Here is a 14,949-nt window from a genome sequence, read left to right as displayed (position 1 = left end):
ATAATGTTTTGGATAGATTGGGCTAAGTAAAGTTTAGTATTAAAATTAACTTTACCTGTTTCTTTTTACATTTATAACGTGGCTATTGGACAGTTTAAAATGACGTGCATGACTTGCACTCTATCTACCGGGCAGTGGTGCCCTGGAGGCCCCCCTGCATCTAGAACACACACGGTGGGTGTCCAGTCCCACGTTGGGGACGGTCTGGTCCCTGAGCTCAGGCCGCCTCTCCTCGGGCTCTTCCTGGGACAGCACTGGTAGAAATTGAAGCTATCTGTCTCTGGATGCTTCATGGAGGCCCGCTGGGGTCCCAGCCACCTGTTTCTAACAGGACCACCTTGGTGTGTTGGGGGCACTAACTCCCACAGGAAGCCGGGATCTGGGGCACGTCGTGGGCGACCTGTCCTAGAGCCTTAGCACCTGCCAGCCCGGTGAGCAGCAGGGGGCGCTCCTCAGTCTCACCAGGAGACCCCGTGTTATGAAACCCCAACGTTACTGATGATCTGGTAGATGGGGCACCGCGCCTGCAGTTTCCTCCTCCGGTGCCAACTTGGGGCCAGCAGGAGGGCCGGGAGCGGGAGATGGGGACTCATCCTGGGGCTGGTGGTCTCCACTCTGATGTACCTCCCCCTTGCTGCTCCTGGTCCCAGGCATCTCAGACCCTGTGAGCCTATTCCTTGTCATTCTGTGTCAGGGATTCACCTTTATCTTCAAAGCTTGATCCAGCAAATGTCTGGACGTCCTCGCACAGCGCTTGAGGTTGGTTCTGTGCTGTTTTCCCATTAACATAGTAGTTGTTTTTGCAGATGAGCTTAGAAAGCGAGGATAAGCGAGCTCGGACGCGATCCAAGGCCCGAGGTGAGTGCCGCCCTCCCCTGGCTGGGGCTGGCCTGGGCAGTCCAAGGCTCGGCTCTGGCCAAGAGTCCTGGGTCCTAAAGCTATAAATGCCACTTTCCCCAACAAGTTTCCACCGGGAACAGAACCCCCTGCAGTGCTCAGGCCCTGGGACCAACCTCCCCTGTGCTGAGCACCTGGGCTCTAAGGCGTCTGGTGGCCTCAGGCTTCTTCAGCCTCAGGGTGCATGACAGGGCTGCTGAGGGGCCTTTGGCCCAGACAAACCTGCCTGGGGTGTAGACAAAGAGGCAGACACAGTTCCAGAGTAGGGGAAGCAAAGTTCAGTTAGAGGATCGGTCTATTTGGAAATGAAAGGCTGCCAGCCTTCCATCACCAGGCTCTTTGCCTCCCAGGACGTCTATCTTGGTGCTGGCAGGGACCGGGAGGTTGTTGGGTTGAACTGGCAGGGGGTGAGGAGAGAGGGGCCAACGCCCTGCTTGGTCTGCAAGGACGGAGCCCAGCCCTTTGGCCAGCCTCGCCTCCCTGACCCTCAGGGCACACACCGGGCAAGGGCGACGTTCCTGTGCGTGGGTGGCCCTCACAGTGGGGCAAGGAGCACTGAGCTTCTCAGACGTGTGACCCAGTCAGACCCCTGCATGTTTTTGCCCCCAGTGGCCCCATCACTGAGGGACCAGCCACTGGGCCCATCTGTTCTCCTCTCCAACCAGCTTTATCTGTGGGGTCATGTTTCCAGCCAGAAGCCAACTTCCACCTATAATTAGAGAAAGAGATACTGGCCTGGCCCTGAGGGCCCAGGGAGTCTGCCGCCAGTGGGCGTCTGTCCCACTCTGCAAAACCGCCAGCTCCTCGTGGAAAGGGTCTGGTGTGAGCATCGCAGGAGACAGCTCACTCCATTAGACCCTGGAGGACACTCTAGGAGGTCAGGAAAAGATGGAGTTCAGTTCTCACTGGGATTGCCTCGAGTTTCACTCTATCTGTGCTGTTAGGGCAATGTGCCTTTTCTATTCTAACTCCCACGTGTTTCTCTGTTTCTTTCACCCAGCTCCCCCAGAGCCTGCAGGTGCCGACCTCAGGTAAGAAAGGCTTCCTGCTAGTGCCGAGCATTGCACCTGCCTGTGACCCTGGGCATCCTAAATGTCCCACACTGGGCACTTCCAACTGGCGAACTGCACCCCGCCCAAGCCCCTGCGTGCCCTAATGAGGCCCGCTTTCTCCTTACCGTGTGTCTAGCTGTCTTTGCCCTGCCTCTGCCCTCTCCTACCTCTGTCCTGGCCCCACCACGCAGCCGGCCTCTTGAGAGAGGCACAGCCGTGCTCACACCTGGTTGCCACCAGGACCTGACTGTCACCATGGGCCCCAGCCAGCAATACGGGGCTGTATTAGTGGGCTCTCACCAATGCTTCTGGGTCTGATGGTCTGCGGCACCGTGCAGCCAGAGGTGAGGGCACAGGCTGTTCCGTGTCCTGAGTCGTCCACTGACTCAAGATGCAGACGGTGGTTTTGTGTGTTGGCGGTCTTGCAGCGGCTGAGCTCAGGGACTTTCCAAATTCCAGGTCCTGTCTCACAGGGGCTGAGCGCCCCGGGGAGGAGGGAGGATAGCCCGCTGCAGCGATTTGCTGGTTCAAGCAGGAGGGGCCAGGCTCTCCTTCCGGGAGGTCAACTTGCCCTTGCCGGCTGGCTTCTGTCCTGGGATTGGGCAAAGCCTTTGTGTGTGGGGGAAGGCCAGAGAGAAAGCCGCTCTGATGCCTATGTGTCGAGGCTGTCCTAACATTGCCCCACACAGCCTCCGGCTTGCTCAGAGCTCTGATGAGTGGCGTCCAGTGACCAGCAAAGAAAACCGCTCCTCGTTCCCCCCTTTGCTGAGGAGGGGTAGTGCCGATGCATTCTGGCTCAAAACACGGGAGGAGAAAGGGAGGTGGTGCTTGTCAAGGGTCCACAATGTGCCGGGTGGGCACTGGGTGCCCCATTTAATTTTCACGAATTCCCTGTGAGACGGGGCTGGACTTGAACAGGCTGAGACAACCTGCCCGAGGTTCGTCCTTGGAGAGGTGAAGGGGCTCCGAGCCCACCCTCCTTCCCCATAGCAGCTCTGGTGCTGAGTACACCGCGGTGCAGCACCCAAGACAGCAGATAGGTATATCGGTAAGATGCTCCGCCCACGCCGAGGAGTCAGAGGTGACAATCTTGACTCGACGGAAGTTTCCATGAGCTCCCAGACTCCTGGATGGAGGCAAATACAACATTCTAGTTACTGAGGGTCGATGCTATTCTTTCTCTGCTCCCTCTGCCACCAGCCTAGCACAGCTTTCTCCATGTAATTGCATGGTTCCAGGCCATTGGCTGCTTCTTAATTCTTAGGGGTAAAGATTCTCACTGAACCCGAACAAATCTGGGGCTGGAACTGCCTTATTCTTCACCAGATAGTTGTTGAATGGATGGCTTTTGCCAATGAGGAAAACAGGAGGACCTCAAAGTGTCCCAGCGTACCTCCAATCTTTGAGACTGTAACTTGGAGACGGAAGGGGAAGGGACCTGGGAGGCAGGCTGGATGCTCAGAGCCCCATGCATGTGGCAAGCTCTGCAATGGCTGCACAGTACAGTCTTGATCTCAGAGATTCTCATGGAAGTACTGCCTGGTGGTATTATTATCCCGTTGTGAAATGGGGAAACTGAGGCTCAGAGAGTTAAAGTTTATCTAACCAGAAGAGCTGAATCATATGATCTACTGCCCAAAGCCCAGTCCTGGGTCACAGGTGGGACGGGTGAGTGTGGAATGGCAGCCAAACCAGGCCCCTGTGGGCTCCACAGAGCATGCTTTCCCTGAGCACTTGGGTCAGCTGCCTGCAGGGGAGGTACGCTCTGACCGGCTGGACCACTGGAAAGGATGCCTTGCAATACTCAGAGGGGCCAGAGAGCACAGGGTGAAGAGAAGGCTTCCCCTGGGCCATGTGGCATTCACCTGGGGATATCTTGGGGACAATGAGAGGGAGGAGGCTGGCACAGGACTCAAGGAAGCTCCAGTTTCTTGTAACAGCAATTAATTTTGGCAACAGATGAATTTATGGAGGAAGTTGGAAAGCAAACCCAAAGGACTAGGCGTTCTCCTGCAACTTTGAAACAGTGGAAGCAGAGATGACTTTCAAAATAGACTTGTTCTGGGCCGGCCCGGTGGTTTAGCGGTTAAGTGCGCGCGCTCCGCTACTGGCGTCCCGGGTTCGGATCCCGGGCACGCACCGACGCACTGCTTCTCCGGCCATGCTGAGGCCGCGTCCCACATACAGCAACTAGAAGGATGTGCAACTATGACATACAACTATCTACTGGGGCTTTGGGGAAAAAAAAAAAAGGAGGAGGATTGGCAATAGATGTTAGCTCAGGGACCGGTCTTCCTCAGCAAAAAAAATAAAAGAGGAGGATTAGCATGGATGTTAGCTCAGGGCTGACTTCCTCACAAAAAAAAAAAAAAAAAAAAAAAAAAAAGACTTGTTCTGAAATATTCTCAGAGGGGCCCCGGCCAGTGTAAGTGGGGGATTATGAGAGCATCTGGATTTTGTCCACCTTCATTTCTCCTGTAGTCTCAACCTATTTAGTCAGTAATTTACTTAGTGAGACTCTTAAACTTTTTTAGTGGAGAAACTAAGGGCGAATGCATTGACATTTAATGTTCTAGCAACAACACCTTCACCAATTCTTCAAGTTTTTGAGGATCGATGCTTAGAGTAAGATGGAACAGACTGTGTCAAACAATCGCACGTGTTCTGCATGGAAGGTGCTGTTTATTCCTGGTTCACGACCGCGTGTTTTCCACAGGCGACATGTGGGGATGTGACCTGTGGTGTGCTTGTGGCTCACACTCTGTGACTGTGCACGTCGGCTGCCTGGGGCACACTTACACTCAGGAACGGGCAGATACTGCAAGCCAGGACTTCTTCCCCTTCCAGGACACCACAGGCCGAGGACAGACAAGCAGACGAGACCCCTGTCCTGGTGGGGCTCACACTGTGGGCGCCAGCACAGGGAGAGTGACCCACAGAGAGAACTCTTCTGTGGTCTGGAGAGGACGTTGGATGAACTCCTGCGGAATCACTGGAAGGGGGGCCGAGCTACAGTGCAGCTCTGTGGTGCAGGATTCACTCTGCGGAAGAAGGGCTTACATCTCATTGTCCCAGAGCCCCACGGCCCATCCGCCGCCGCAGCTTGTCCGTTCCCCAGCTCAAGCGGAGCTTCCAGGAAGCCACTTATCCTCGGGGCGGCGGAGGGCCGTGTTCCGAGGTGAGCTGAGGAGAGGATCGACCTGGAAGACGCAGGACACTTGACTGCCTTCGCCCACCTCCGGAGCCCATTTGGAGTTTCACCGTGCCCTGAATTTAGCACTGAGGGCCGGAGACAAAACAAACAGATCTGGTGGGTTTTCCCTTTGCGCCAGTGAAGAAGTGACAGACACATCCACTGTGTTTTAGTCTGGGCCCCTCTGCTGTCACACAGCCTCATGGTGGCCCTGCTAGGGGTGTTGGTTAGGTGGCAGGGGGCACCCTTCCTCTGTAGACGGAAGTGGCCGGACCCCTTTCGGAGCGGGAACGTCTTCGGGGCCAACTCCAAGTTCTGGGAGAGACACCACTCTGCCACACCTGCATCCTGGTTCTCTCCCAGCCCGTCCATCCTCACCAGAGGGCCTTGTCCATGAGCCACTGGCCAGCTCCCACCTAGGGGACGAATGAGAGTGGGGGGTCCTCTACCTGCCTCCAGGAAGCCGGAGGGAAGCCAGTCCCTTCCAGGGCCGCAGCTGAAGCGTGGGGCTTCAGTTTCTCCCAGCCTCGGTCTGGGCTTCCTGTGACACCTGTCGCTCATATCTGGCCCCTCAGAGTGGTCACCAGGGCCCTGCTCAGTGTGGGCTGTGAGCAGGCCCTCTGAGAGCCTGCTGCCCATCTCCCTGTGTCTGCTCCACGCAGGGAGCCATGCCGGGGGTCCAGGGTGCAGGCTTGGCTGGGCCTGCCTCTTCCCTTGCACTGAGGAGGGCCTCCAGGGGCCTGCTGCTTCCTCACGCTTCCCCCGGCCCCGAGTACATGGAGGGCGTCAGTGAACCCCGTGCTGGGGTGCTCGTGGGGGAAGCTGTGTGAGCCACGAGGCACAGGTTGCCGGCACTGCAGCCTCTGGGGCCTTGGCCGCTGTCACGTCTCCTCCTCCGGATGCTCCCTTGGCTGCCATGTGGGGAGCAGGGGTCTGAGGGTTTCCAGCTTCCTCTCCCAGAGTGACCCTCACCAGCTCCACACACATAGGCTCACTGCCTGTTCTGCTGCCCTCTGAGGCTGGGGCTGGGGGCGTCACTGGCACCCCCCGCACTCCCCTCCCCCCACCACCGGGCTGGAGGCCAGGACTCTTCTGAACTGGTGGGCGGAGGTGTGGCTTGGAGCAGGTGCCGTGTTCAGGGGCAGTGCCGGTGCCCCATAGGCCTCCACGGCAGCTGTCACCTAATTGCCTGATTACCTCAGTGATTAATCAACTAATTGGGACCTTAGCTTCAGATCTCCAATAACAAGGAGCTTTTGTGAAAAGTCTCAAAGCTAGCTCTTGAGAGAGAAAGCAAGGGTGGGCCATAGATTTTAGAACAAACAGGCCGGGAGCAGCGGCAACTCCTCTCTGTCGGGGAAGGAAACTCCCAGTAAACATGGCCCGTCCTCCCTTCCCCCTTCCTCCCTCTCTCCTTTCCTTTCTTCTTTCAAACACAATGGAAATCAGCATGAGACTGAGACCAGCCACCACGGAGGGCTGCAGGGCGTGTCCCAACCAGAGGCCCTGAGCTCGGGGCGTGGAGCTCTGCCTCTGCAGCCTGCTCTTCCTCCCTGACTGGTCAGTGAGTGTGGCCTGCGTGACCAGTTGGGCCCCACAGTCATCTGCCGTCAGGCCCTTGATCAATCAAATTAGAAACCATTGGGGGTGTCTGGGCAGAGGTCGAGGGGGGTGCCCCTTTCTGGGTCCCAGGAGCCTCTAGGTCGGTGGGCCTGCACCATCCATCCTTCACAGCCTCTGGGAAGCATGATCTGAGGTGGGGAGCTCAGACCCCATTACACTGATCCTGTTAAAAACAAGGTCTTCCCATCGTCGACGGGGGACCATGGGCGACGTCTTCCCAGGAGGAGCTCCGGCCCCTGCCTCTGGGAGACCTCTGACAGGTCTTCCATCTTGCCGGCTGTCAGTTTGCTGTTCCGTAAAATGGAGTGAGGGCAGCTCCTTGCAATTCTTGGTCTGTGGATGTGCCCAACAGCCTGCAGGACCCTGGCCTCACACGCCACACAGGCCCCTTGCTGCCCTGGGGAGCCGACTCCTGGGGAGGCAGATTGGGTGGCGTGGTCCGCGCCCATGGTCAGAGGTTTCTAGAGCTTTCCATGGTTTGTTTCTAAGGTGAGACAGATGATGGTGGGGGGTGAGGTGCTTCTGGGGTCTTGCCTCTGTCCCCATGCCAGCCCCGGGGTGGGAGCTGCAAGAAACCCTGTGTCGCCCCCACCGAGGTCTCACAGGCATCTCCTGGGTCACGAGTCCTCTTGGCTTTACCCACACCAGCTCGCAGGTTCTGGAGTGGGGTGTTCACTGCCATGTTGCACCTGCCTCCAGCTGGAGACCTGTGGCTCCGGCCTGTCTGGCGTGTTTGCACAGTTGTTCTTACTTGGCGGTGCTGGCTCGTTTGCCAGAGGAAAGGCTGCAGGTCTCAAAGCACCGGATCCGGCCATGGGGACCCCAGGGTTTGTGCTTTGCTCTTGGGCCAGCCTCAGACGCTGGTTCTGAGGCACCTCAGAGGGTCCTGTTTCCCAGCTCCCTGGAAGCCTGGTGGCAGTTTACCTGCAGAGGGAAAGACTTATTCTGGGAAAAAGGAAGCCGTCCAGGAGATGCCGACATTGGAAGTCTTGATCTCATACATACAAATCTTTAATTAAACACACTTATAAAATTGTAATGAGCCATTCATTTATTTAAATGGAGTGAGTTATTTCATTAATTTTTAGCAAACTGCAAGCCGCCATTCTGAGACACACTGTTTGGAGACAATCTTCTGCTCTCCAGGGTGAGGGAATGGGGTGGGCCGAGACCTGGACCTTTTCCCCAGGCCAGGTGGGGCCTGACTCCAGAGTGATGGCTCCTGCTTGTCTCCCCAGCTGCCCTACCCCAGGATGCACGGGCTTGGGACACATCCGGGGCAAGTACTCCAGGCACCGCAGGTAAGGAGGCCTGCGGGCCCTCACCGAGGCCCCTGGGAAAGAGGTTGGGCTGCTGGGGTGTTGGAGCCCCTTTCCCACTTGGGCCCTTTCATGGATCTAGAACGTTCCATCTCTGCCTGAGGCTGCCGAGCTGCAGTGTCCTCCCACTCGGCCCTGTTAACTGTGTGGGAGAGCTCAGAGCAGACCTGGTGCACGCTGGGGTGATCAGAGTGAGCTGCCACCCAGTTGTCACTGCTATCCCCCCACGGGGTCAGCCCGACCTCAGGTGCCCACCACTGCACTGCCAGGTTCATAGCGTGGATGAGGGTGTGAGGGTCTGGAGTGGAGAAGGAAGGCCCCGGGCACTGCTTGGTGGGAGGAAGCGGCTGGTCTGACGAGGGCCAGGCCACCACAGAGGGAGCCACTCCATGTGGACGGCCGCATTGAAGTTAGGTCTTCCAGAGAAGCAGGAAATGCAATTTAAAGCACAATCAGGAGCTTTTTAATGTGGACAATTAGTGTAAGTTTTAAACACATCAGCCTCCCAGTCATGAGTTTGGGGCTTCAGCTGAGGGATGGCGATGAGCTGCAAAGAGAAACTTTCACCAGGGAAAGTGGCTGCAGAGGGTGAATAGCGGAAGGGAGGACCCGGGGGTTGACTGACAGGGCGGCCCAACACGGCTTCTTCCCCCAGTTTGCAGAGCTGCCCTCTGGCCAAGAAGAGGAAGCTGGAGGGTGCCGAGGCCGAGCACCTGGTGTCCAAGCGGAAGTCACACCCGCTGAAGCTGGCTCTGGATGAGGGCTATGGCGTGGACAGCGACGGCAGCGAGGACGCCGAGGTGAAGGGGGCCTCTGTGTCGGATGAATCGGAAGGAACTCTGGAGGAGGACGAGGCGTCAGAACAGGAGGACATTCACCGCCCTGAGCCAGCTGAAGGTGCTTTGTTGCTCTTTCTCCTCGAATAAAGGGTGCTTAGTGTGGCCTGGAGTCACGCAGCCTGGGGATGGGGGGGCCATCCGAGCGAGTGAAAGGGCCGCGAGAAAGCCCTTCCTGAGAACAAGGCCGGCCTGTCCTGATGTTTGCTGGGGCTTCCTGGAGAGGAGCTGGTGCAGAGTGTGGGGGCCCGTGGGGGCGTCTGTGTGAACACTGTGTGTGACTGTGGACGTGTGTCTGGTGCGTGTGAGAGACAGTGGGCAGATGGACATGGGCCGTGTCTGTGTGTAGGAGCCTTGGACAGACCCTGCCCCACTTGGCCCTTGGGAGAGCCGCCTGGGGGCAGGGGTGAGGTTGTGTGGGGGTGCCCGGGAAGCCAGGAAGGGGGACTCAGGGGATCTCCTTGCTTGCTCCTTCTTCCCTGTGGGGCTGTCCAGGACTGGCTGGGTCCACGCACCCAGGTCTTGGCAAACGCTGGTGTGAAGGTGGCCCTAGGCCCTGGAGAGAAGCATTTGTGTCCCCCAAGAGCCCTGGCAGACTGTAGAGTCCTGAGGGTGGGAATGAGGCCCGAGGTACAAACTCCCCAACTCCCCCAAGCTCCTGGTGTCTTCTGACCTTGCAAGACCTGAGATGGATTTTTATTTTATTATGGAGCGAATCCAGGGAGGGTCCTCACACCCGCCTCACTCCTGGGGCTCTGGCTGTGCCTGAAGTGGTGCACAGCCCGTGGACTCCAGGCAGAAGGGACTAACTCGCCTGCTTTCTCACAAAGGAGGGCATTGGAGTTTGGGCATCAGCCCTGGCTCACTCCCTCCTGGAGTGAGTGTCCTTGGCGATGATCCCACAGGGTCTGCGTGTGGTGAGTGCCCACTAGATCTTAGTCATGGTGGTAAAAGGATTTAAATTTGGGTCCTTTAAATATATAAATTTGTTTACTGCTTTTCAATTATGAAACAATTATTCAAAATCTGATGTATTCTTTAAGCTCCATTTTATGAAATGCAGGTTTACCTCATTTGAGAAAGTACCCATAATGGGGAGGATGTTAATCAAAAATATCAGAGTAATTCTCAGCTTCAAAAATACAGTAGCGGGTACTCTATCCACCGCCTAAAATAAGTTCACTGTGCTCTCCAGATGTGGGCAGAAGAGCTGACACAGACCACCCAACCCAGTCCCCATTTCCCCTGTTTCATGCTCCCCAGGCTGCAGTGGGGCAGGTGGAGGGGATCAGAGGCCTGGAGACCTGTCCTCTTCCCCATGTGCTCCTCCCACATGGCGTTTCTGACTTTGTGCAGGAGGGAGTCCTGTCAAGTCTCATTTCGGATCCAACCCCGTCAGCAGCTCTACCAGCTCCTCCAAGGGCAGCTACAGCAGCTATCAGGAAATCATTGCTACTTCTCTCCTAAACTTGGGCCAAATAGCTGAAGAGACCCTGGTCAGGGAGGACTTGGGCCAGGTGGCCAAGCCAGGCCCCAGCATCATGCACCTGGTTCAGGAGGAGGCTGAGGAAGGAGCTACCAGCGATGAGGGGGAAAAGGACGTCTTTATCCAGCCAGAGGACGTGGAGGAAATCATTGAAGTCACCAGCGAACGCTCCCAGGAGCTGTGCCCCCTGTCCCTGGAGGGTGTGGCCAGTGAGGAGTCCTGCCAGCAGAAGGTCGCCCTGGGTAATGAGGAGGAAGAGGAGGAGGAGGAGGAAGAGGAGGAGGAGGAGGAGGACGAGGAGGACGAGGAGGAGGATGAGGAGGAGGGGGAGGAGACTGCTCCTGAGGAGATCTGCCAGGAGGGTGTGCCCCAAGCCCCCACCCAGAAGGCCTCCAAGCCTGAGTACTCGGTCATAGTGGAGGTGCGCTCAGACGATGGCAGGGATGAGGACTCGCGTTCCCAGAAGTCCGCGGTCACAGACGAGTCGGAGATGTACGACATGATGACCCGTGGGAACCTGGGCCTCCTTGAGCAGGCCATTGCCCTGAAGGCCGAGCAAGTGCGAGCCGTCTGCGAACCAGGCTGCCTGTCTGCCGAGCAGGGCCAGCTGGGCCCCGCTGAGCCAGGGAAGGCGGCAAGGCCTTTGGATGCCACAAGGAAGAACTACTGCAGCAAAGGTAGAATCGGGGCCACACTCACTCTCCTCCCTCCTGGGGACGGAGGCCCTTACAGCGGGGAGGGGGCAGCGGACAGATGCAGATAAGGGGCAAATGCACACACCACACAGAATGTGGACACTGAGGAAATGGGCTCACACTGAACACCTAGGGTAATCCCGAGAGAGACATAGCTGAGGCACGAGGTGGGAGGAGGAGGAGGTGTGAGGGTATGTAACTGGCCCCAGAGCCTCAGCAACAGTGTGGGGGATGCACCTGGGTCATGGAGAGACACAGAAATGAGCCAGACCCTGGGGGACCCACTTGGGTGCTGGAGAGACACAGACTCGGGCCAGACTCTGGGGAGTCCCACCTGGGTCCTGGAGAGACACAGATACGGGCCAGACCCTGGGGAACCCACCTGGGTCATGGAGAGATACAGACAAGGGCCAGACTCTGAGAGGACCCACCTGGGTCCTGGAGAGACACAGACACGGGCCAGACCCTGGGGGACCCACCTGGGTCATGGAGAGACTTGAGCGAGCTGTGTCTCTGGGTGCCCCCCAGCTGGTAGGTAGGTGGGGACACCAGGCACAGAATTTCTGGGAATACTCTCTTGTATCAGATAAGATCAGGGGCAGATACTGAGGGACATAGCTGAGGGAACACAGATTATTTCAACCTGGAGGACAGCTTTCGAGGGGATACCCTTTCAGGACGGCACCAACTTAGGGGACAGCTGTTTGGGGACTAAGATTTGGGCCAGCACAGGCCTTGAGGAGATGCGGACACAAGGAAACCCAGGAGATGTTGACACAGGCTCAGGACAGGTGCCAGGGCCTGTGTTAGGGTATCAGTCTGGGGGTGGCAGGCCTGGGGCCCACAGGCCAGTGCAGACATTGGTGGGACACTGTTGGGGACTCGTGGGGAATACAGAATGACAGCCCCATGCCCAGATTTGGGACTCTGACCTGTGGGACAGACATTGGGGGATCCAGACACAGGGTGTCCTGCCTTAAGGGATACAGTTGAGGGCATGGACCTAGGGGACAGTGTCTCAGGGTGAGGCAGGTGGCTGAGCAGGAGCACCGAGAAGTGCCAAGCAGGCCACGTGCTATGGGAGAGACAGTGGGACTGGTTTTAGGGACTGACACTGAGGCACACACAGTGCAAGCCCGGGGCAGAGGCCGGGCAGCCAGGGGAGCAAGCTCAGGAAGCAGATGTTGGGGAGGGACTTGCAAGCCCCTCAAGACGCCCCTGCCTGCCCCGTTGGGTGACAGTCCACCTTTCTGCCCATTTGAACTCAGAGAGGCAGAGCTGGGGTCCTGCCCTTCAGAGCCCCCAGGGGGCCCTTCCCTATCCCAGTGGGAGTTCTGAGCCTGGCTTTGTGACTTCTGCGCACTTGAAAGGGGACGGTTTCTCCAGGAGTTTCTCCGGGACATCGGCTATGCTCTGGGGGTTATCCATGTCCTGACAGGCTTTCCCTGCTGGCCCTACACGCAACAGTGACTTCTCTGGGCCCGCAGAGACTAGACGAGGTCAGTAACTGTTATTTGGGTTTAAATTTCTGCCCAGGCATTTATTTGTCATGTGGCTGTGGTAAGTCACTTAACTTTGTCCTCCTTGTTTTGTCAAATCAAAAGGACATGTCCTGGCAGGGGCCTTGTCGCATACCTTCACCTCTTTATGCAGAGGCTGGACCTCGAGGTGTGGGAGCTCGTGGAGGTGTGGCCCCCACACCAAAGCCTGTGGGCCTCACGTGGTGTCGGCAGGAGAGAGGAAAGAAGGCGCCAGCCGCCATCATGTTGTCCTCTTTAAAACGCTGCACGTCCTGCTCTTTGGGGGAGTTTGGGCAGTCTCAGGGCTCTTGCACGCAGACAGCTGGGGTGGACCAGTTTCTCTAGGGTCTCCTCGTTGTCCAGCCCCTGGTCCCTCTCGGGCTCTTGGGCAGCCTGGCCACTCTCCTCTCTGGAGAGGCAGGGTGAAGGATCATGAGCTGCTCTGTCCCCCTCCCTGCTCACCACCCACCGCCCACTTCCTGGCTACCCTCTAACTGCTGCGTCTTGTGTGTTTAGATCCCTCAAGAGCTGAGAAGCGTGAGATCAAGTGTCCCACACCGGGCTGTGATGGCACTGGCCATGTCACTGGGTTGTACCCTCACCACCGCAGCCTGTCCGGCTGCCCCCACAAGGACAGGATCCCCCCGGAGAGTGAGTACCTCTGCATAGCTCAGGCCATCTCTGGAGTTTGGATGGTGTCCCCACGGAGGAGTGGCCAGCCAGGGCCCTGTCCCTTTGGATTGGCACTGTCCAGATGCCCAAACTTGAGCCCTATGAAGCTGGGGACATGGAGCATGCCCAGTTATCCACCTTGAGATGGCAGGCTGGGTCAGGGTCCCCAGAAGACTGCCACAGACACGGGCACGTGAGGGGGGAGACTGAGTCAGCCAGCTAGGGGGGTCCCCGCCTGTGCTCTGATGGCTCAGGTGGAGAGCCTGAGCTCTCCCTACTTCCGGGCTAGAGGCGGTAATTGTGAACATTAAGTTTAGAGGAGTGAATCACAGAACAACTAGAGGTTTTAAAGCCGAGTTGGTTTCTTCCCCAAGGATGCAGGGGCCCCTGTGGCAGGGGAGGTGCCTTGACCAGGCTGAGGCTTGGGGCTGGAGCTGCCCTGGCCCCCACCCCTATAAAGCTGCAGCCTTCAACCAGGGCTCCTGCATCCTCCTTGGCCATGCTCACCGTCTCTGCCTCCCTGGTTCTCTGACAGTCTTGGCCATGCACGAGAACGTGTTGAAGTGCCCCACTCCCGGCTGTACGGGCCAGGGCCATGTGAACAGCAACCGCAACACGCACAGAAGGTACTTGGCTGAGCGGGGCATGCTGAGGGCCATGGGGGGGTCGTGTAGGGGTGGGCCGGGCCTGCTGTGTGTGCCCGGCCTGGGACAGGGCTCAGGCCTGCCACATCCCTCTGTGTGCTGCCGCTCGGGGCGGGTGCAAGGTCAGGGCAGACCTTTGAGGGGAGCAGAGTGGCACCAGGAAGTGTGGTCACCTGGTGGTGTTGCCACCTGAGCCACTGCGAGTGGGGGTCCTGAGACACCAGAGGGCAGCTGGTGGAGTGGACATGTGCTGCGCAAAGGCCTATTGCCTATGGTGAGAACCGTGGAGACCTCGTCCCGCCAATAGCTGGGGAACCTCTGCACACCAGCTCTTGCTCGTGGCAGAACCTCAGCAGTCCATGCCCGAGCTCTGGGCTGCTCTGTGGTGTGCTGAGACCCCGCAGAAGCGGGTGGGTGGCCGTGGCCGCATGGATGTGCCCGTGCTCCAGCGGCACACACTCAGCTGATAGGGCTGCCGGAGCTTCCGAGGGGAAGACGCTGGGCTGCTGAGCACTGCTGTGATCACGCCACCTCCAAGGAGCCCTGCCTGACAGACGAGGCTGCGCCTGCAGCATCTCAGGCTGGGTGCTTTCCTAGGTAGGGCCTGAGCCCTCCTGGTGTGACCTGGTAGTCCATGTCCTCCAGGGTCGGCACCCAGGTGATGGCCCGCGGGGCCCTGGGCTTCCCCGAGGTGGCTGATGGTACCTGAGCTGGAGACAGGTCCAGAATGCGATCTGGTTGGTGGTGAGTGAGCAGAGGGAGGGGAGGGGCAGGCCTATCACCCAGACCCACCAGAGGAGGCACCTTTGCTCAGAGCTTTGAAAGCCTTTAAGATGAATTTCGTCCTCATGTGTCATTGGCTTAGAATTTTCCTCCAATGGAAGCCGACAGAGCAGCCTGTACTTGGAGGGTCGGGGACAGACCTGGAGAGACCGCCTCCCCGGCTCCCGCGGGTGCCTGCTGGCCTTCCGGGTCTGAGGGGCAGGGCCCGCAGGAGAGTGCCCAGCCGCCC

The 14,949-nt window shown here is 58.0% G+C and overlaps 1 protein-coding gene across 1 annotated transcript in view; it reads left to right on the top strand.

The window, feature by feature from the left end:
* MYT1 (myelin transcription factor 1) overlaps positions 1-14,949 on the top strand; it is a 69,699-nt gene that overhangs the window by 29,322 nt on the left and 25,428 nt on the right. Inside the window, exons 3-9 of the mRNA XM_014787257.2 lie at positions 807-858; positions 1,898-1,928; positions 8,004-8,066; positions 8,740-8,981; positions 10,277-11,083; positions 13,138-13,272; positions 13,829-13,919. Coding sequence (XP_014642743.2) covers positions 807-858; positions 1,898-1,928; positions 8,004-8,066; positions 8,740-8,981; positions 10,277-11,083; positions 13,138-13,272; positions 13,829-13,919 — 1,421 coding nt within the window. The remainder of the gene's footprint in view (positions 1-806; positions 859-1,897; positions 1,929-8,003; positions 8,067-8,739; positions 8,982-10,276; positions 11,084-13,137; positions 13,273-13,828; positions 13,920-14,949) is intronic.

This window comes from Ceratotherium simum, chromosome 21 (assembly GCF_057802395.1).
Source record: "Ceratotherium simum simum isolate JZ-2026a chromosome 21, ASM5780239v1, whole genome shotgun sequence".
NCBI lineage: Eukaryota > Metazoa > Chordata > Mammalia > Perissodactyla > Rhinocerotidae > Ceratotherium > Ceratotherium simum.
Note: the sequence above shows the minus strand (reverse complement) of the source record. Positions and strands in the feature narration are given on the sequence as shown.